This window comes from Ascaphus truei, chromosome 3, assembly GCF_040206685.1.
Source record: "Ascaphus truei isolate aAscTru1 chromosome 3, aAscTru1.hap1, whole genome shotgun sequence".
NCBI classification, from domain to species: domain Eukaryota; kingdom Metazoa; phylum Chordata; class Amphibia; order Anura; family Ascaphidae; genus Ascaphus; species Ascaphus truei.
In genome coordinates this window covers 258,470,383-258,488,090 of record NC_134485.1, presented here as the reverse complement: position 1 = coordinate 258,488,090, position 17,708 = coordinate 258,470,383, and the positions used below count along the sequence as shown (strand labels likewise).

General features: G+C 40.2%; 1 protein-coding gene across 6 annotated transcripts in view; it reads left to right on the top strand.

The window, feature by feature from the left end:
• MYO16 (myosin XVI) overlaps positions 1 to 17,708 on the top strand; it is a 539,667-nt gene that overhangs the window by 389,613 nt on the left and 132,346 nt on the right. For all 6 annotated transcript variants that reach the window (XM_075590716.1, XM_075590715.1, XM_075590717.1 and 3 more), the window contains 2 exons: positions 4,094 to 4,174; positions 4,770 to 4,975. In XM_075590716.1, coding sequence (XP_075446831.1) covers positions 4,094 to 4,174; positions 4,770 to 4,975 — 287 coding nt within the window. The remainder of the gene's footprint in view (positions 1 to 4,093; positions 4,175 to 4,769; positions 4,976 to 17,708) is intronic.

The following is a 17,708-nucleotide window of genomic DNA, read 5'->3' as shown; positions in this document are numbered from 1 at the left end:
CCAGTTTGGATAGAAGATTCAGAGGAGAAACAATTCTGCTGGATGGATGGAGACATTAGGGCCTATTCACGAAACAGTGATAAAATAAGTGCATTCTCGCCGACTATGGGGCCTATGCACTAAACGCCGATAGAAAAAATCGCCAGGGATTTTATATCTTGATTTTTCACAGCGTTGCTATAACAGTATGCAGAAAGCCCTGAATACCAGTGATAGCAATATTTTCAAAAATGGCAAGTAGCTGACGACAAGATGATCACTCCTGTGTAAAGGGCTCATCTGGCAAGTTTTTTCTGTTGCAGAGAAAGAGAGCCGTGAAATAGAATAACAAGCGCAAATAATATCACTAATAAATCAAAAGTAACACAGATAATATACTATCCTTAATGAGTGCAGTTCCTGACGTACAATTCAAACCAAATTCAATCAGCAAACGAAGGAGAAACAGGTGCGCAAATCACATCAGGACATGGAAAAGAAAGTGAAAACACAAAATAGTGCAATATTGTCTACTCCAACAAATAGCTTCAATGCTGGAAGTTCTATAAAATTTGCACTCACGTGTTTAACGTGAAATGAAAGCGTTGTGGTTATTCAAAGTTACCAACTTATGTCTCCAGACAGGTACTCCAGATCCATATAGAGGGGGGGGAAATCCATATACAAAAAAGGGAAAGCAAAAAATAGTAAAGTACTGTTTTTAATGTTAAAAACACAAAGTATTCCACTTACATAAGTGCCTTTGTTTGAGAGCATTCAGACCACCCTGGGTCATATGGTCAGACAAGATATTCACAGCAGCAGCATCCACTCCACGGCCGTCACAGCAGGTACTGGGCTGATTAAAGTTGTCCTCCACTCTGGATGTCATCAACACGGGCTCCTTAGTAATCACTGATTCACCCGACGCGCGTTTCCACTGCAAAGTCTTCATCAGGGGCTTATCATAACGGCCGTGGAGCGGATGCTGCTGGTGTGAATATCTTGTCTGACCATATGACCCAGGGTGTTCTGAATGCTCTCAAACAGAGGCACTTATGTAAGTGGAATACTTTGTGTTTTTAACATTAAAAACAGTACTATACTATTTTTTACTTTCCCTTTTTTGTATATGGATTTTCCCCCCCTCTATATGGATCTGGAGTACCTGTCTGGAGACATAAGTTGGTAACTTTGAATAACCACAACGCTTTCATTTCACGTTAAACACGTGAGTGCAAATTTTATAGAACTTCCAGCATTGAAGCTATTTGTTGGAGTAGAGAAAGAGAGCCGCCTCTCTGCGCAAATCTCGGCTGAAATTTTTTTTTAATCTTAATTTTATTACTAGTGTATTGTAGCAGGGAGTCTCTGTAGGAAAACCGCATTGATTTCAAGTCCGTGGACCCCCTGCTTCCCGAGATACATGCCCCATTTTGGGTTGCCGGTATCTCCTATGCATTTGATTCCCATTTTCACGTGACACAGGACATTTCAATAATGTAAATAAAAACCTTTCCACTTACCTTCCATTATGAAGGGCGTCCTCGTCAGCATACTGCAGGGCCATGTCCTCCGTTGCCAGAAATAATAAATGAAATAAAACAATCTAATGGCCCTTAACCCCTCAATCACAACCGCTATAGTAATTAAGGGGTTAACCCCTGTCCCCACTAAACACCCAGGAAGCCTTACACCCACCCCAGACACATTATACCCACTCTGTACCCATTGATTGGCATAGTGATACATCATACCCATATAATATGGGCATGATAAGCCACTATACCACTCAATGGTCACACTAATAAAAAGACATAAAGGCCCAAAACACATTAATAAAAAATACACACACACCTAAACAACACAATTCAATAAATAAAAACACTAGCCAACAAATTATATTAATTAAAGAACTAACCAACAAAATAATTCAAGTATTTAAAGTAGTAACCAACAAATTAATTAATCAATAAACAGCTAGCCAAACACAAATTAAAAGCAGGAGCCAACACAAGATATAATTAATTAAAAAAGGTAATAAATATGATCCAAACATATAAACAAGCCAGCAAAATGTCAAACATTTAAAGCCAAAACATAAACTGAAATAGAAAAAAAAACACAATATAAAACAAGCATTTGCCAAAAAATGTGGATAATACTGTATTTACTGTGCCCTAAAGGGGCACAGATTAATACATTATCAGTCAATGGGCTGTAACTTTACTTTTGAAGCGTTGGCCCTCCGAATCCTGGGGTATCAGGAAGCTCTCGTACCGCAACCTCATCAATCCGATGCCATCCACCATGAAGATCCGGACCAGGTAACAAAATTCGTCTTTCTTTGATCTTCTGACACCTTCTTTCTTGATCTGTAATTATTTCTTGGCTTTTCTTCATCTTCCTTCTTCATCTGTTAATCCAAAAAAAAACAATGGTAAATCCTCAACACAATGTTGTCTCGTCGTCTTCTTGAGCTCCAATTAGGCATCAATGCCTTAAATATGGCCTATGATGTCACATTTTTGGGTCAGATGGTGCAGCTGCAATCTGATTAGACACTGTATCATGCGCCTGCCTCTTTTTTTTTTTTTAAGTATATGACGTCATCTCCAAGGGAGGCATGTCACATCCTTCAAACCACATGGCTATATCACATGGTATTATAGCCAATGGGATTGAAGACTATCCCATTGGTTACTGTACCATGTGATAGGTTACCTGAATTCAAAAGTATGTGACATCACTTTAAAGGATGATGTCACATCCTTTTGAAATCATGTAACCTATTTTTCATCTTTGGTATCATAAGACTACCTGGGGAAGAGAGGTGGAGCTATTTATGTTCCTCCGACAGGTAGAAGTTTTCTGTCCTATCTCAGCTATTGAGTGGAGCTTAAAGTGTTGGTACAGTACACAATGCCATGCATGGACTCTACAGGAAAATAAAATTATAGTAAAATAGATAACAATTTTCTCTTTTTTATTTTTTACATAAACTAGCCACTTACAACGTATCTAAATCCTTTGCAAAATCAACTGCATTGCCTTGGTCTAAAATTCTTACTTACCTCTTCATAGAAACTAATAAGGTTAGTTTGGCACAACCTAAGCCTCATAAATCAATGCTGACTATTACTAATAGTTTTGATATCCAAAAGGTATTTCTGAATATTATCCCTTAATAAACTGTCAAGTAGGTTTCACGTTAGTAATTTCAGGCTACATGTCTGTAATTCCCTGGTTCTGACTAGCTCACTTTTTAAATATAAGTATGACATCTGCTTTATGCCAATTCTGTGGTTCTGAGCCTGTGGAAATAGAGTAATTGAATATTAAATATAATGTTCTGAGTATGACTGAAATGAACTCTTTATGGACCCTTGTCTGCATGCTAGTTAACCCATGTGCTTTATTCACCCTAATCTTATCTATTTGCACTTCTTTCTGTGATAACCAAATAGTGACTGTAAAGTGATTAATAAAAGCGCAAAATAACAACATTAATATCTTGTTAGACTTATCCTGTGCAGCTCCAGAAAATCAGTCTCTAGAAGACTGTATGAGTGAACTATTGTGAAAAATGAAGCGCAATAGAATAGCTTTAGTTGCATTCTACTGTGATAACCAAATGTTAGTTATAGTTGAGGTTGTGGCTTCTTCTTGTAATATTTTTTGTAATTGGCTCCTCCTTGGTACTTTATACGGTATACTGTAAAGAGAGAAACATTTACCTAAATAATGTTTAATTTATATTACCATTATTTTACATAACATATTATGTTGCTGGCTGTTTGAAAGTATGTGACATTCCATGCCTTGAAACAGAGCCATATATAATGTAACTAAAATGTATTATAAATATAACCTGTCCTAGTTGCATTAAAGGCACCATAATATATTACAACATACTACAATATAGACCATATGTTCCAGTAACATTCTTGCACAGTATAATGTAGTTCATTCACCATTAGGTTACTCTTTCTGAACACATTTTCTCTATTATGGTACTGCAATTTACTTAGAAGATTGTGTTTAGTTCTGAATAATTGGGTTACCAAATTGCACAAATCAAAGATATAGCAGTCTCATTTTTTTTTTTACACAGTTGTTAAAAAAGAAGGGAGCTGTTTCATTTCTTCAGAGGCTGGAACGCGGCGGCCCAACCACTGTGACTACACAACTCAGGGTTAGTAGATTTTGGGTGTACTAATGATTGAAGTATTTTTTTTTAATATACACTGGCGACACACTTTATTCGAGCTCGGCTAGTCCCACGAATTCGGGTATACCCGGGTGTATTGAGGTTTGTGACTGTTTTCTGCCCGAGTGCATTGAGGTATTTTCCAGGCAGGGATTGAAGCATTTTTTTCCCGCTGGCTGCAATACTGCACAGTATATATATATACTGCATTACAATTCATGAATTTATGCCATCTGGTAGACACGCGAAGCATTGCAGCCTATTAAATCCTAATCATTATCATTTAACAGATCAGCCGCCCGTCAGCCAGGCATGAACCCAGGCTGGGAAGGCAAACGCAACGGGGCTTGTCAGAGGTGAGGAGCGGCGCATTCCAGGTATCTGCCAGGTACATACTCGGTATTTGCTCGAATAAAGTGTGTCGGTGCAGTAGTCACCTTAATGAATCTAAATTTAAATTCACAACCTCGTTACTGGTGAAGAATGAAGAGAGCATAGCTAGACACATGCAGTGCTGATCCATATGCTGCATCTCTTGCTTTTAGGTAATGAATCTCTTGTTTGTGTGTTCCCTCTTCAGAAATCTCTCACAGAGGTCATTGGGAAGATTCAAAACAGCACACCACATTTTATGCATTGTATCAAGCCTAACAGTTCAAAGCTTCCTGACACATTCGATCATTTCTATATGTCTGCACAACTGCAATACATTGGAGTGCTGGAGATGGTAAAGATAATACGATATGGCTATCCTATACGTCTTGCTTTTCCCGACTTTTTGTCTAGGTAAATATATTTTGCCTTCAAGCTTTTAATTGTTATTTAGTTGCATGTGTTATAATGGTGATGGGCTATTAAACAATGTTGAGTGAAATAGACTTAGGAGACTAGGTTGACTTATTCTTGAAAACATGTTTGACTAATAGAAACGAATTTAAAAGTGGTGAAATAGAAACACTATCATAAAGTTGCTTCTTGGTTTCAGTGTTGGGAATAATGTTTACATATCACAGGAAAAAATTGAATTATAGTCATTGCATATAACATGGGATGAAAAAAGTATATTAGCTGGTAGTTGGTACTTTTTGTTTAACAATACCTCCGCTACCAGTTCTAACAACTTGCACATAACACTATTATTAACATAGTTGTATTCCAAACCTGTACTGTGTTTCATATACAGTACAGTTGAATTTTAGTGGCCACAAACATGTTTTCATACAAAGAGATCCGCAGCAGTAGCAGAACTTCTTTGGTGATAACTCTGGATCATGCTTAAAATACATTTTGGGTTGTAGCTGAGCCTGAAAAATGATAGGTCTCCATTCCTTTTTTTAACTGCCATTTATATTTATTTTAATACAAAGCTATTTGTATTGAAAAGCAGAGTCAGATTTTTGCACGGTAAATTTGACTCTAAAATATAGATGTTACGTCCATAGTTTTTGAGTCTGTAAGGGCTGATATACTTTTTCAGAAAAGATGTCTCAAGACAGGTTGCTAAAATGAAGACATTTACAGGTGAATTAATAGGCCCAAAGGTGAAAACGTGTCTGATAATAGTAGCCATAGTAGAGGGAAGATGATGATGGGGATTGCAGCTTGTGTTGGGAGCACATAATATTTACCTTTTCACACAGTCATTGTGGCACCTATTTTATTATGTTACTTGAAGTTAAGTTGAACTTGGGGAACACACATCTTTAGCAGAGTTCTATCACATAATATTAATGAATTATTTGAACCATCTGAAATCCTGTTTAAATGTTATTCACATACTTAATATTTTAATAATATGAGCATGTGTTTGGCGTGATAAATTATTTTTGGTGGGTATGAAAGGGATATACTGTATTAAAGTTCCTTAGATGTACTCCTGAAGCACCACAACTTTCCACATTTTCAATTTATTTTCTCTTGTGGGGTCTGATACGAAAGCATGGACACCCTCGCAGCACTACCGTGGCAGATACTGTCTCCGGTGCCGTGGCTTTTTGTTTTTCCAGCCGCCGGTCCGGAGACAGTAAGTCTGAGCAATTTCTAAACTTTTTAGAAGGGGAAATAGATGAAGGTCTTTTAAAGTTGGTGAATAAATACGGCACATGGAATTTAAATCTTAGATGCATGGACAGCTAAGTAATGTAGAACTTTAGAAATAAAGGACTGTAATATTTAATTTAAGTCTGTTTGGTATTATGTATGCATATCTTTATTTAGATAATACCATCCATGGACATAGTGCTTTACAGCAGTAATACACATGGCATAATAGGAATTAGTGCGTCATAAATTGAAGTGGACTTTAAGAAAGGAGTACCTGTCCCAAACAGCTTACAATCTATGCTGTAAATAGGGTGAATTTACAAAGACAAGAGGAGGGTGTTTTGGCAAGTGTGTCTGCAAGGAGTCATTGTAAATGCATATGAAATATATAGTATCAGCCAACTGAGCTACCCATATGCTTCATTAAAGAGATGTGTTTTTAAATGGGTCCTATAGAGAGATGGTGCTAGTCAAATATTGAGGGGAAGGGCAATCTAGAAGTGTGGGGCAGTAAGTGAGAAATGTTTTAGGTAGTAGAGGGCTTCAGATACTAAATGGGTAGACAGAATACATGCTTGAGCAGAATACAAGAGTCGGGCAGGTGTTTAGTGATAAACTAGGTCTGAGGTGTAAGGAGGGGTAGAGCAGGGCCCTTAAAAGAAAGAGAGAAAAATTTGCAAGGGATATTGGATTTAATTGGAAGCTAGGAGAGTGATTTCAGAAGGAGACTGAGACAGATTTAGGAGAGAGTAAATCTATTCTAGCAGCAGCATATAGTATAGCTTGTAGGGGAGACAGGTGAGAGGCAGAAAGGCTGGAACGTAGAAGGTTATAATAGTCAAGATGAGAGAGAATCAGGGTATGTGTAACAGCGACAGTGATAAGGGCATATTTGTGGAATGTTACGGAAGCAAAATTGACTGTTTTTTTGCTATATTGTGAATTTGAGAGCAGAATGTGAGGGAGGAGTAAAATGCGAAACCTACTGTTGATGGCGTGCTTGTGATAATGGGTGTATGATAGTACAATAGTAATGGAAAAGGGGGAAGTAGTGCCAGGATTGGGAGTTATGAGGGGTTCCATCTTTGACATGTTACGTTTTGGTCGGTGGAGTGCTATCCAGGATACTATAGCGGGCAGAAATTCAGAGACTTTGGTCTGTCCAGCAGATGTAAGGTCAGGGGTTGAAACAGAAATGTATGTGTCATCAGCATAGAGGGGATATTTGAACCCAAGACATGTGATCAGGTCACCTAGAGAGAGTGTGTAAAAAGAGAAGAGACATGGTCATAGAACAGGCCCATGTGGTACGCCCAAATAGAGATTGACAGAGGAGGAATTGATAGCAAATGAGACACTGAAAGTACTGTATGATGGGAGAGGTAAGAGGAAATCCAGGATTGAGCTTTGTTACAGATACCAATAGTATGGAGAATGCGAAGGAGAAGAAGGAGGTCCATAGTATTAAAGACTGCAGAAAGGTTGAGTAATATAAGCAGGGTGCAATGACATTTGTCTTTGGCAGCATCAAGGTTATTTTTGTGAGTGTTGTTTCAGTGGATTGAGCAGTGCAGAAGCTAGATTGTACAGGATGTAGGAGAAAATTGGAGGTAAAGAAAAAATGGAGCAAGCAAAAGAATGCAAGGCGTTCAAAGAGTTTAGAGGTCAAAGGCAGGAGAGTGCATGCCTGAAGGAGGTGGGAAAGGTATCAGAGCAGAGGAAGGAGTTGAATGAAGGGTTTGAGTGGGAGCAAGAGCTTTGAGGAGATGGGAAGGAATGGGTTTAAGAGGGCAAGTTGTAGAGGGAGAGGAGGAGATCAGCAGCAACACCTCCTCTGTGACAGAGGGGAAAGATTCAAGGAAGGTAGGAGGAGAGTTATGAGGAGGAGTTGTAAAATATGAGGAGGCTACAGAGGGGACACCTTGTCGAATGGACTCCACCCTTGTCTTGAAATAGTCAGCAAAGTTCGGGGGTGAAATAGAGGAAGAAAAACAGGTAACAGGTGGGTGGTCTTAGTAGAATCAAAGACAGAGAAGAAGCAACGTGGGTTAAACTGTATGATGCTATTAATGTAGTGCATGCATGAACTGGTGTTTGACATAAAAAGAAAGACAACTGCAAGGATTTTGAAGGGACATTCTTAGATTATTAGATATTGCAATTTTGATTGATTTTGTATGAGAAATAGGCTGATTCTAGCAGATGTCAGAGAGAGGAACTATGGTGGCAAAGCATAAAAATAAAAATAAACTTCTATCCAGGCAAGTGATACAATAGTTGACAAAGGATGAATGCGATTGAGTGGTGAAAATGATAGAACCAATAAATGTGTTTTGCTGAGAGCATAGGCAAATAAAAGAAATCTGACCGTTTTCATTTACAGGTATGACAGGGTGAGTATGGCTTAATTGTTTCCCTTCTTTCTTTTTCTCCCATGATAACATAATACAGTGTTTGCAAACTGTAAACTTCTATGAGAACTGTAAAAAAAAAAAAACCTCTTTTTGAAACTGTTAAAATCGTCTCTTTTTGAAAGGCATCAAGATTTAACCTCTTAATCATGTCATTGTCATTAGTTCACTGTGGTCATATTTACTATACCATCGGTAATGTTATTCCCATCCCAGAGAATATGTTGGTGAAAAATGATGACACTTACTGTATGTGTGAATTACAGCACCATTTACTATATTCTGTCTGTGATCTATAATATTTCTTTCATATCATTTTTGTTACAAAAAGGCTTACTGTACTATACTTTGAAATTAATCTTAGAATCCATTTATGTGTTGTGCTGCTTACGGTTTTTTTTCTCCATAAACAGTTGAATGGCAGATAGATTGGGTTAGAAAAAAAAAAAACTTACAGTAGTTTATTATGGCATAAACATATGACCATGCTTATGATTTAAATATTTCCACAAAACAAGGTTAGCAGGAATCTTTTTCACAAGACCTTTTACAGAGCCAGCTACATAATCCCACAGACGGCACTGTCAGTGTTTTTTCCTGGCTTTTGAGAAATTACAGCAGGAATGTTATACTGTAGTACATTTTGGCGCCAGGCATATAAGTGCAATTGAGGTCAGTAGACAGAGATTTCTTATTTGAAATGGTAAATACTTTCAGCTGAGGCTTTAATATACAGGGTATACACCGTTATGGATCTCTCAAATTACTAATCACTAATTCTAGCAATGAAACATTATTCAGGAAGTACGTACAGTACAGTACTCCTGAAAGCTCAGGATGGGGCCCCAGACTTTAAAAATGGTTTGCTGAATGTTCACAATATAGCACTGTACTACTTACAAGCAGAACATAATTAGTGAAAGGAAGCCAAAGGGGATTGGGAGAAGGAAATACAAAAATGGTATCCTACAATAATGAGAAAACCTGTAAAAGTAAGTAAAATACAATGCTCACAAAGGCACTAGATGTGATTTTATTGCTAGAAATATATCTTTATTGCTATAGTATAGTATGTATGTCAGCTACAGATGCAGCGGCCGTTATTTGAACACTTCACGCATTGTATACCTCGGAATACCCATGTCATGGCGCGTGATTTCTTCCAACCGTACCGCCTTTAGACGCAAGTGCAGGGGAGTGCAGAAAATAGCATTTTAGTGTTCTGGTTTTTCAACACCTGAAATTGACACAGTAGCACAGGAGCACAGTACTGTACACATTACAATTCATTCATTTCATTGCACACAAAGAAACAGAATCCATGAAATTCAAGCAAAGCAACCGTGATAAACACGTGTGCCTGGGGTGATTGGCCGCATTAATGCCGCGTGGAATACAGCAGAGCACACAAAAACAACTCTGTGATTTGTTTGAATAACGGCCGCTGCATCTGTATACTGTATCCTGATATGTTCTTAATTCAAGTTGGTAAACTACATTTTCATGTGCAAATCTTAAAAGAATAATTTATTCACGTTTTTTTAAATCAATATTGATTAATATTGTGCCATACAGAAAGAAAGAAGATTGCAATATATTGAATCATTCCTTAAACAACTTTCCAACACGCTAATACAAAATATGTTGGGACTGAGATACTGTAGGTATTGAGAGACTCGAAAAAAGCCTTCTTGGGTTCAATTACTGAAGTGTTCAGAACCCGTTAACCCTATAAGTAGGGTAAGTCTGCAGTCCCAGTGTGCACTGTAGCACGCGCGCCCAGCGGGGGGGGGGGGGGAGCGGCATGTGCACAGTGCTTCCCCGCGATCTGTGGTCTGTGAGAAGATGGAGGAGTTTGCTATGGGGAGGCATGGCTGGGGTTTTCAGGGGTGTGGTCATGACCTCACGTGGCTGGTTCACCCTCATTGGCTGATCCACCAGCGGGGGCATGGCCATCCCTCCGTCGCAACTTGTAAATACAATTGTGTTGTATTTACAAAAAATTGTCGTAGAGCGCGGCTGCTAAATGCGCGCCAAGGTAAGTACTGGGCCCGTCTAATTATGGGGTGATGTTTGTACACACAGCACACGCAGAGGCGTGAGCTGTAGAAGGTACTGGGGCTGCAGCCTAATGTAGTTATAAATAAACTTCCTTTCACTTTTCATCCTGGATGGCCCTCTGCCGACTTAGGGCATCATGCAGTAAGCAGCGAAAAAATGCATTAGCCAGTTTAGCAATTAGCCATGTTTTTGGCGTGTTAAACTGGCTGTATGCTGTAAGGGGCGAATCCCTCGCGAATGAATTAGCCACCACCATTTGACAAAATGGCTAGTAACCGGTGGCGAGACGGCTGCCTGGCAAGAAACTGCAGAGAAGCCGTCCCCTGCTGAGTTGTGTTTGCAGCAGAGAGAGATCCGCTGTTCCCTCGGCGCAAACATCAGCACAATAAAAATTATTTTTAAAACCATTTTTATTCATAGTGTACATGTGCAGGGGGTCTCAGGAGCTCAACCGCATTGGTTTCAGGTCCAGGGACCCCCTGCTTCCCGAGATACAGGCCCCTTTATGAGGTGCCGGTATCCCTCTGCATTTAAAGGTCCCGATCACGTGACCGCGGAATGTAAACAAAGCAGAGGGATACCGGCACCCCCTAAAGGGGCCTGTATCTCGGGATTCAGGGGGTCTCCGGACCTAAAACCAAAGCGGTTCAGCTCCGGAGACCCCCTGCACATCTACACTATGAAAAAAACACACATATCAATAAAGACTCGTTCCTTACCTTTGCGGCTATCTGCTATGGTAGCGAAGCAGCATGAATATATTTTTAATAATAGTGTACTGTGAGCAGGGGGTCCCCTGAGCTGAACCGCATCGCTTTGTGGACCAGGGACCCCCTGCTTCCCGAGTTACAGGCCCCGGTATGTGTGATCATGTGGGCAGTGTCGCCGCCATGTTTATAGCGTCCCATACGATACGTGACCGCAATAAACATGGCGTCCACACTGTAACCGATGCCCCAAACCGGGGCCTGTAACTCGGGAAGCAGGGGGTCTCTGAGCCACAAATCAATGCGGTTCAGCTCAGGGGGCCCCCCCCTCCCGCACAATGTTATTAAAATACATTAATGTTGCTTCATTACCATAGCGGATAGCCGCTAAGGCAATGAAGGGGTTAACGCATAATAGCATGTTTATTGGGGACAATTGCCCCCAATAAACATAGCAATACACAACATACAATACAGTAAGGGGCAACATGACTATTATCCACAAATGGATAATAGTGCATGTGTCCATTTAAAATACATATAGAACAATAAAGACATTAAATACATATAGCACTCACCCATGTCCGGCTGCCACGATGAAGGCCATCCTCACCTTCATCCTGCCCATGCCCCATCCGCTTCTGCAAAACAGACACAAGAATTAAAACATCCAATGTAATGTCCCCTAACCCCTTAATCACCATAGCGGTTATTAACCGCTACAGTCATTAAGGGGTTAACCCACCATCACCCACATACCCTCCCCCACTACCCCCCCACCCCCTGAGGCCTAACCACCCTCAACCACTACCACATACCCTTGGGGCCAATACCCCCTCCCCCCAGCACATACAGTACAATAATGTGCCAAATAACTATTATCCACATAGGGATAATACATTATTTGGCCATTATTAAACACATTAAATACCATAGTAAAATAAAGAAAATTCTACTAACCTCTTCAATAAGAAGGCCCCATCGCCAGCATCATCATTCTGTTCCGTTGCCAAAATAATAAATAGCCAATACATTTCAATGACATTCAAATATCAATGTACCCCTTAATCACCTTATCGGGTACTAACCTCAAAGGTAATTAAGGGGTGAAGCCATCCTGCAATGGCAACACCACTTATCCATAACATCCTCAATGAATTAAAAAGCAATTTCCTAAACAAATCTCATGTAATCATTCAATCTAAAGCCTCAAATGCCACTTAAAACATAGCATTTACATTGTATACATGTTGCATAAAATGTAAGCTACATGTACACGCTGCAAATCAATCTTAACAATACAATAATCCAACTAAAATAGCATTACATCACAAGAAGTATACTATGTAATCCAATAAAGTCACCATCAATCAATTAACATACATGAATTACATCCCATAACAATTAAAATAGTATCCATACCAATTACACAATTAACTATAGCAACCGTTACGGAGAACAATTTAGCATCATACAAAAAAGGACACCAAAAATTACAATATACTAAAGCAAGCCTCACCATTACCTACAGTACAGCATAGAAGCCCAAATATTACATCTCTCTAATTATAAAATACATTTAACACACATCTATGCATAGCAGCATAGCCACAATCATTTACAATACTGCAAATCAAGCTTTTACAACACTATCATTTCTTACCCTGTATGTATATATCTTTCTAGACATACATACATACATACATACATACATACAGTGGCAAGAAATGATTTACATTAAAAAAAATATTCACATGAAAAAGCAAACAAAAACACATTTACATTAAATACATTTCTTTATTTAACTTACCATTACTTGACCCACTCACCGACTCCCGTTGATCAGCTTACTCATGAACCAATCCACGAACAGGAACCCATAAAATAATAAACTATAAAATAATAAACATTAAAATAATAAAACACGGCAATCCAGGGGTCTTCTAGTTGTAATCCATCTTCATCTGTATTCTTCTATCTTCTTCCGGGGTCTTCTCCCCGTCTGGTGCCACGCCCTGGTCTTCTTTCTTGTCCGGAGGTCCTTCCTCCTCGGCGTTTGGCTTCAAAATGAGACGACATAGGCTTTTAAAGGCCTATGCCGTCACATTTTCGTCATATGGTTCCCACGGCCCTGATTGGGCCGTGAAAACCATGTGTTTTGGCCGATAAAAAAAAAATGATGACGTCACTTAAAGGCAATGAAAGCACAGCCAATCAGAATGGCTTTGCTTCAATTGCCTTTAAGATGACGTCATAAAAAGAAATATGGCCGGCCTCATATGGTGCGGCAGCCAATCAGAGCGTGGGAAGTCTATCCCTACTCTGATTGGCTGTAGTAGACCATGTGACAGAGGCTTGGGGAAGAACGGATATGACGACATTCCCACGCTCTGATTAGCTGCCGTACCATGTGAGGCCGGCCATGTTTCTTTTTATGACGTCATCTTAAAGGCAATTGAAGCAAAGCCATTCTGATTGGCTGTGCTTTCATTGCCTTTAAGTGACGTCATCATTTTTTTTTTCTCGGCCAAAACACATGGTTTTCACGGCCCAATCAGGGCCGTGGGAACCATATGACGAAAATGTGACGTCATAGGCCTTTAAAAGCCTATGTCGTCTCATTTTGAAGCCAGACGCCGAGGAGGAAGGACCTCCGGACAAGAAAGAAGACCAGGGCGTGGCCGAAGACGGCAAGAAGACCCCGGAAGGAGATAGGAGAATACAGATGAAGATGGATTACAAGTAGAAGACCCCTGGATTGCCGTGTTTTATTATTTTAATGTTTATTATTTTATGGTTTTTTATTTTATGGGTTCCTGTTAGTGGATTGGTTTGTGAGTAAGCTGATCAACGGGAGTCGGTGAGTGGGTCAAGTAATGGTAAGTTAAATAAAGAAATGTATTTAATGTAAATGTGTTTTTGTTTGTTTTTCATGTGCATATTTTTTTTATGTAAATCATTTCTTGCCACTGTATGTATGTATGTATGTATGTATGTATGTATGTATGTATGTATGTATGTATGTATGTCTAGAGAGATATATACATACAGGGTAAGAAATTATAGTGTTGTAAAAGCTTGATTTGCAGTATTGTAAATGATTTTGGGTATGCTGCTATGCATACACTGGCGACACACTTTATTCGAGCTTGGCTAGTCCCACGAATTCGGGTATACCCGGGTGTATTGAGGTTTGTGACTGTTTTCTGCCCGAGTGCATTGAGTTATTTTCCAAGCAGGGATTGAAGCATTTTATTCCCGGTGGCTGCAATACTGCACAGTATATATATATATATATACTGCATTACAATTCATGAATTTATGCCATCTGGTAGACACGCGAAGCATTGCAGCCTATTAAATCCTAATCATTATCATTTAACAGATCAGCCGCCCATCAGCCAGGCATGAACCCAGGCTGGGAAGGCAAATGCAACGGGGCTTGTCAGAGGTGAGGAGTGGCGCATTCCAGGTATCTGCCAGGTACATACCGGGTATTTGCTCGAATAAAGTGTGTCGGTGCAGTAGATGTGTGTTAAATGTATTTTATCATTAGAGAGATGTAATTTTTGGGCTTCTATGCTGTACTGTAGGTAATGGTGAGGCTTGCTTTAGTATATTGTAATTTTTGGTGTCCTTTTTTGTATGATGCTAAATTGTTCTCTGTAACGGTTGCTATAGTTAATTGTGTAATTGGTATGGATGCTATTTTAATTGTTTAGGGATGTAATTCATGTATGTTAATTGATTGATGGTGACTTTATTGGATTACATAGTATACTTCTTGTGATGTAATGCTATTTTAGTTGGATTATTGTATTGTTAACATTGATTTGCAGCGTGTACATGTAGCTTACATTTTATGCAACATGTATACAATGTAAATGCTATGTTTTAAGTGGCATTTGAGGCTTTAGATTGAATGATTACATGAGATTTGTTTAGGAAATTGCTTTTTAATTCATTGAGGATGTTATGGATAAGTGGTGTTGCCATTGCAGGATGGCTTCACCCCTTAATTACCTTTGAGGTTAGTACCCGATAAGGTGATTAAGGGGTACATTGATATGTGAATGTCATTGAAATGTATTGGCTATTTATTATTTTGGCAAAGGAACAGAATGATGATGCTGGCGATGGGGCCTTCTTATTGAAGAGGTTAGTAGAATTTTCTTTATTTTACTATGGTATTTAATGTGTTTAATAATGGCCAAATAATGTATTATCCCTATGTGGATAATAGTTATTTGGCACATTATTGTACTGTATGTGCTGGGGGGAGGGGGTATTGGCCCCAAGGGTATGTGGTAGGACTCCCTTGTGGGTAGTGGTTGAGGGTGGTTAGGCCTCAGGGGGTGGGGGGGGTAGTGGGGGAGGGTATATGGGTGATGGTGGGTTAACCCCTTAATGACTGTAGCGGTTAATAACCGCTATGGTGATTAAGGGGTTAGGGGACATTACATTGGATGTTTTAATTCTTGTGTCTGTTTTGCAGAAGTGGATGGGGCATGGGCAGGATGAAGGTGAGGATGGCCTTCATCGTGGCAGCCGGACATGGATGAGTGCTACATGTATTTAATGTCTTTATTGTTCTGTATGTATTTTAAATGGACACATGCACTATTATCCATTTGTGGATAATAGTCATTGTGCCCATTACTGTATTGTATGTTAGGGGGGTATAGGTGTTGTTGGGGTCATATATATTTATATATATATATATTTATTTATTTAGTTAGTGTGGGGCTGTTGTGTGTGTTTTCTTTTTATTGTGGGTAGCGGGGGTGGGTGAAGGGGGTATTAGCCCCAACGGTGGTTTGTTTAGGGCTTGCGGGTGGGTAGCGGGATCCCTTAACCCCTTCATGACCGTAGCGGTATTAACTGCTACGGTCGTGAAGGGGTTAAGTGCACCCGCAACCCCCCCCCCCCCGCAAGCCATAAACAAACAACAAGGGCCAAATACCCCCTTCACCCACCCCCGCTACCCACAATAAACCTGGCACGGCTCTTTAACCCCTTCATTACCTTAGCGGTTAACCGCTAAGGTAATGAAGTGGGCTTTAAATGCATTTTTCCTGCCTCGGATGCATGCCGGGGTGGTCCGGTGCTGGTATTAATGGTATCAGCTCCGGAGACCCCCGGCATCAATCCCAGCCAGGAAAAAGACCTGAATTTTTCCTAAAACCGATCCACCGCTCATCCGCAGCCTCTCAGCAGCAACTTGCCATCTTTTTCTTGCGTGGCTGATTCGCCAGCAAAACGCCATTCTAGAGTGGCGAATAGCTCCGCTTAGCTACTCGCCACTACTAGAATACAGCGTGGCGGAAAATGTTTCATTTTTAGGTGGAAAATGCTTTCTGCCTCTCCACCGGCAGAAAAAAAAAAAACGCCAGCCAAACTGGCGTTTTTTTTTAATCTCGCCACTTTCTCGCCCCTTACTGAATAGGGATTGGCATTTTTGGCGGGAAAGTGGCGAGAAGTGCCTTTCCGCCGCTTACTGCATGAACCCCTTAAACTTAACATGACAAAAACAGAGCTCCTCATTCTTTCTCACAAACCTGGCCTTACTACCTCCTTTCCATTACTGTTGGAAGTACCATCATTTACCCAGTAGCCCAAGCACGCTGCCTAGGGGTCACACTTGACTCCTCTCTCACATTCTAAACATCTCTAAAACCTGTCGCTTTTTCCTCCGCAATATCACAAAGATACGCCCTTTCCTCTGTTACTCGACTGCTAAAACTCTGACTCAGGCCCTCATTCTCTCCCATTTCGATTACTGTAACCTCCTACTCTCCGGACTTCCTGCCTCTCACCTGTCTCCCCTGCAATCTATCCTAAACGCTTCTGCCAGAATCACTCTACTCTTTCCTAAATCTGTCTCAGCGTCTCCCCTGCTGAAATCGCTCTCCTGGCTCACTTTGAAAGCTTTAGACTCTTCTGCCCCTCCTTACATCTCATCCCTAATTTCTCGCTATGCACCATCCCAACTCTTGCGTTCTGCTCAAGGATGTATTCTCTCTACCCCCTTTGTATCTAAAGCCCTCTCCCACCTTAAACCTTTCTCACTGACTGCCCCACACCTCTGGAATGCCCTTCCCCTCAATACCCGTCTACCACCCTCTCTATCCACCTTTAAGACCCACCTTAAGACACACTTGCTTAAAGAAGCATATGAGTAGCACTGTAGATATTACTAGACACATGATACATAAAGCTTGGCCCCCTGCAGAAGCACTTACCAAAATGCCCTCCTACTGTCTCTGTAAGTTCCTCCTACATACCAATTAGATTGTA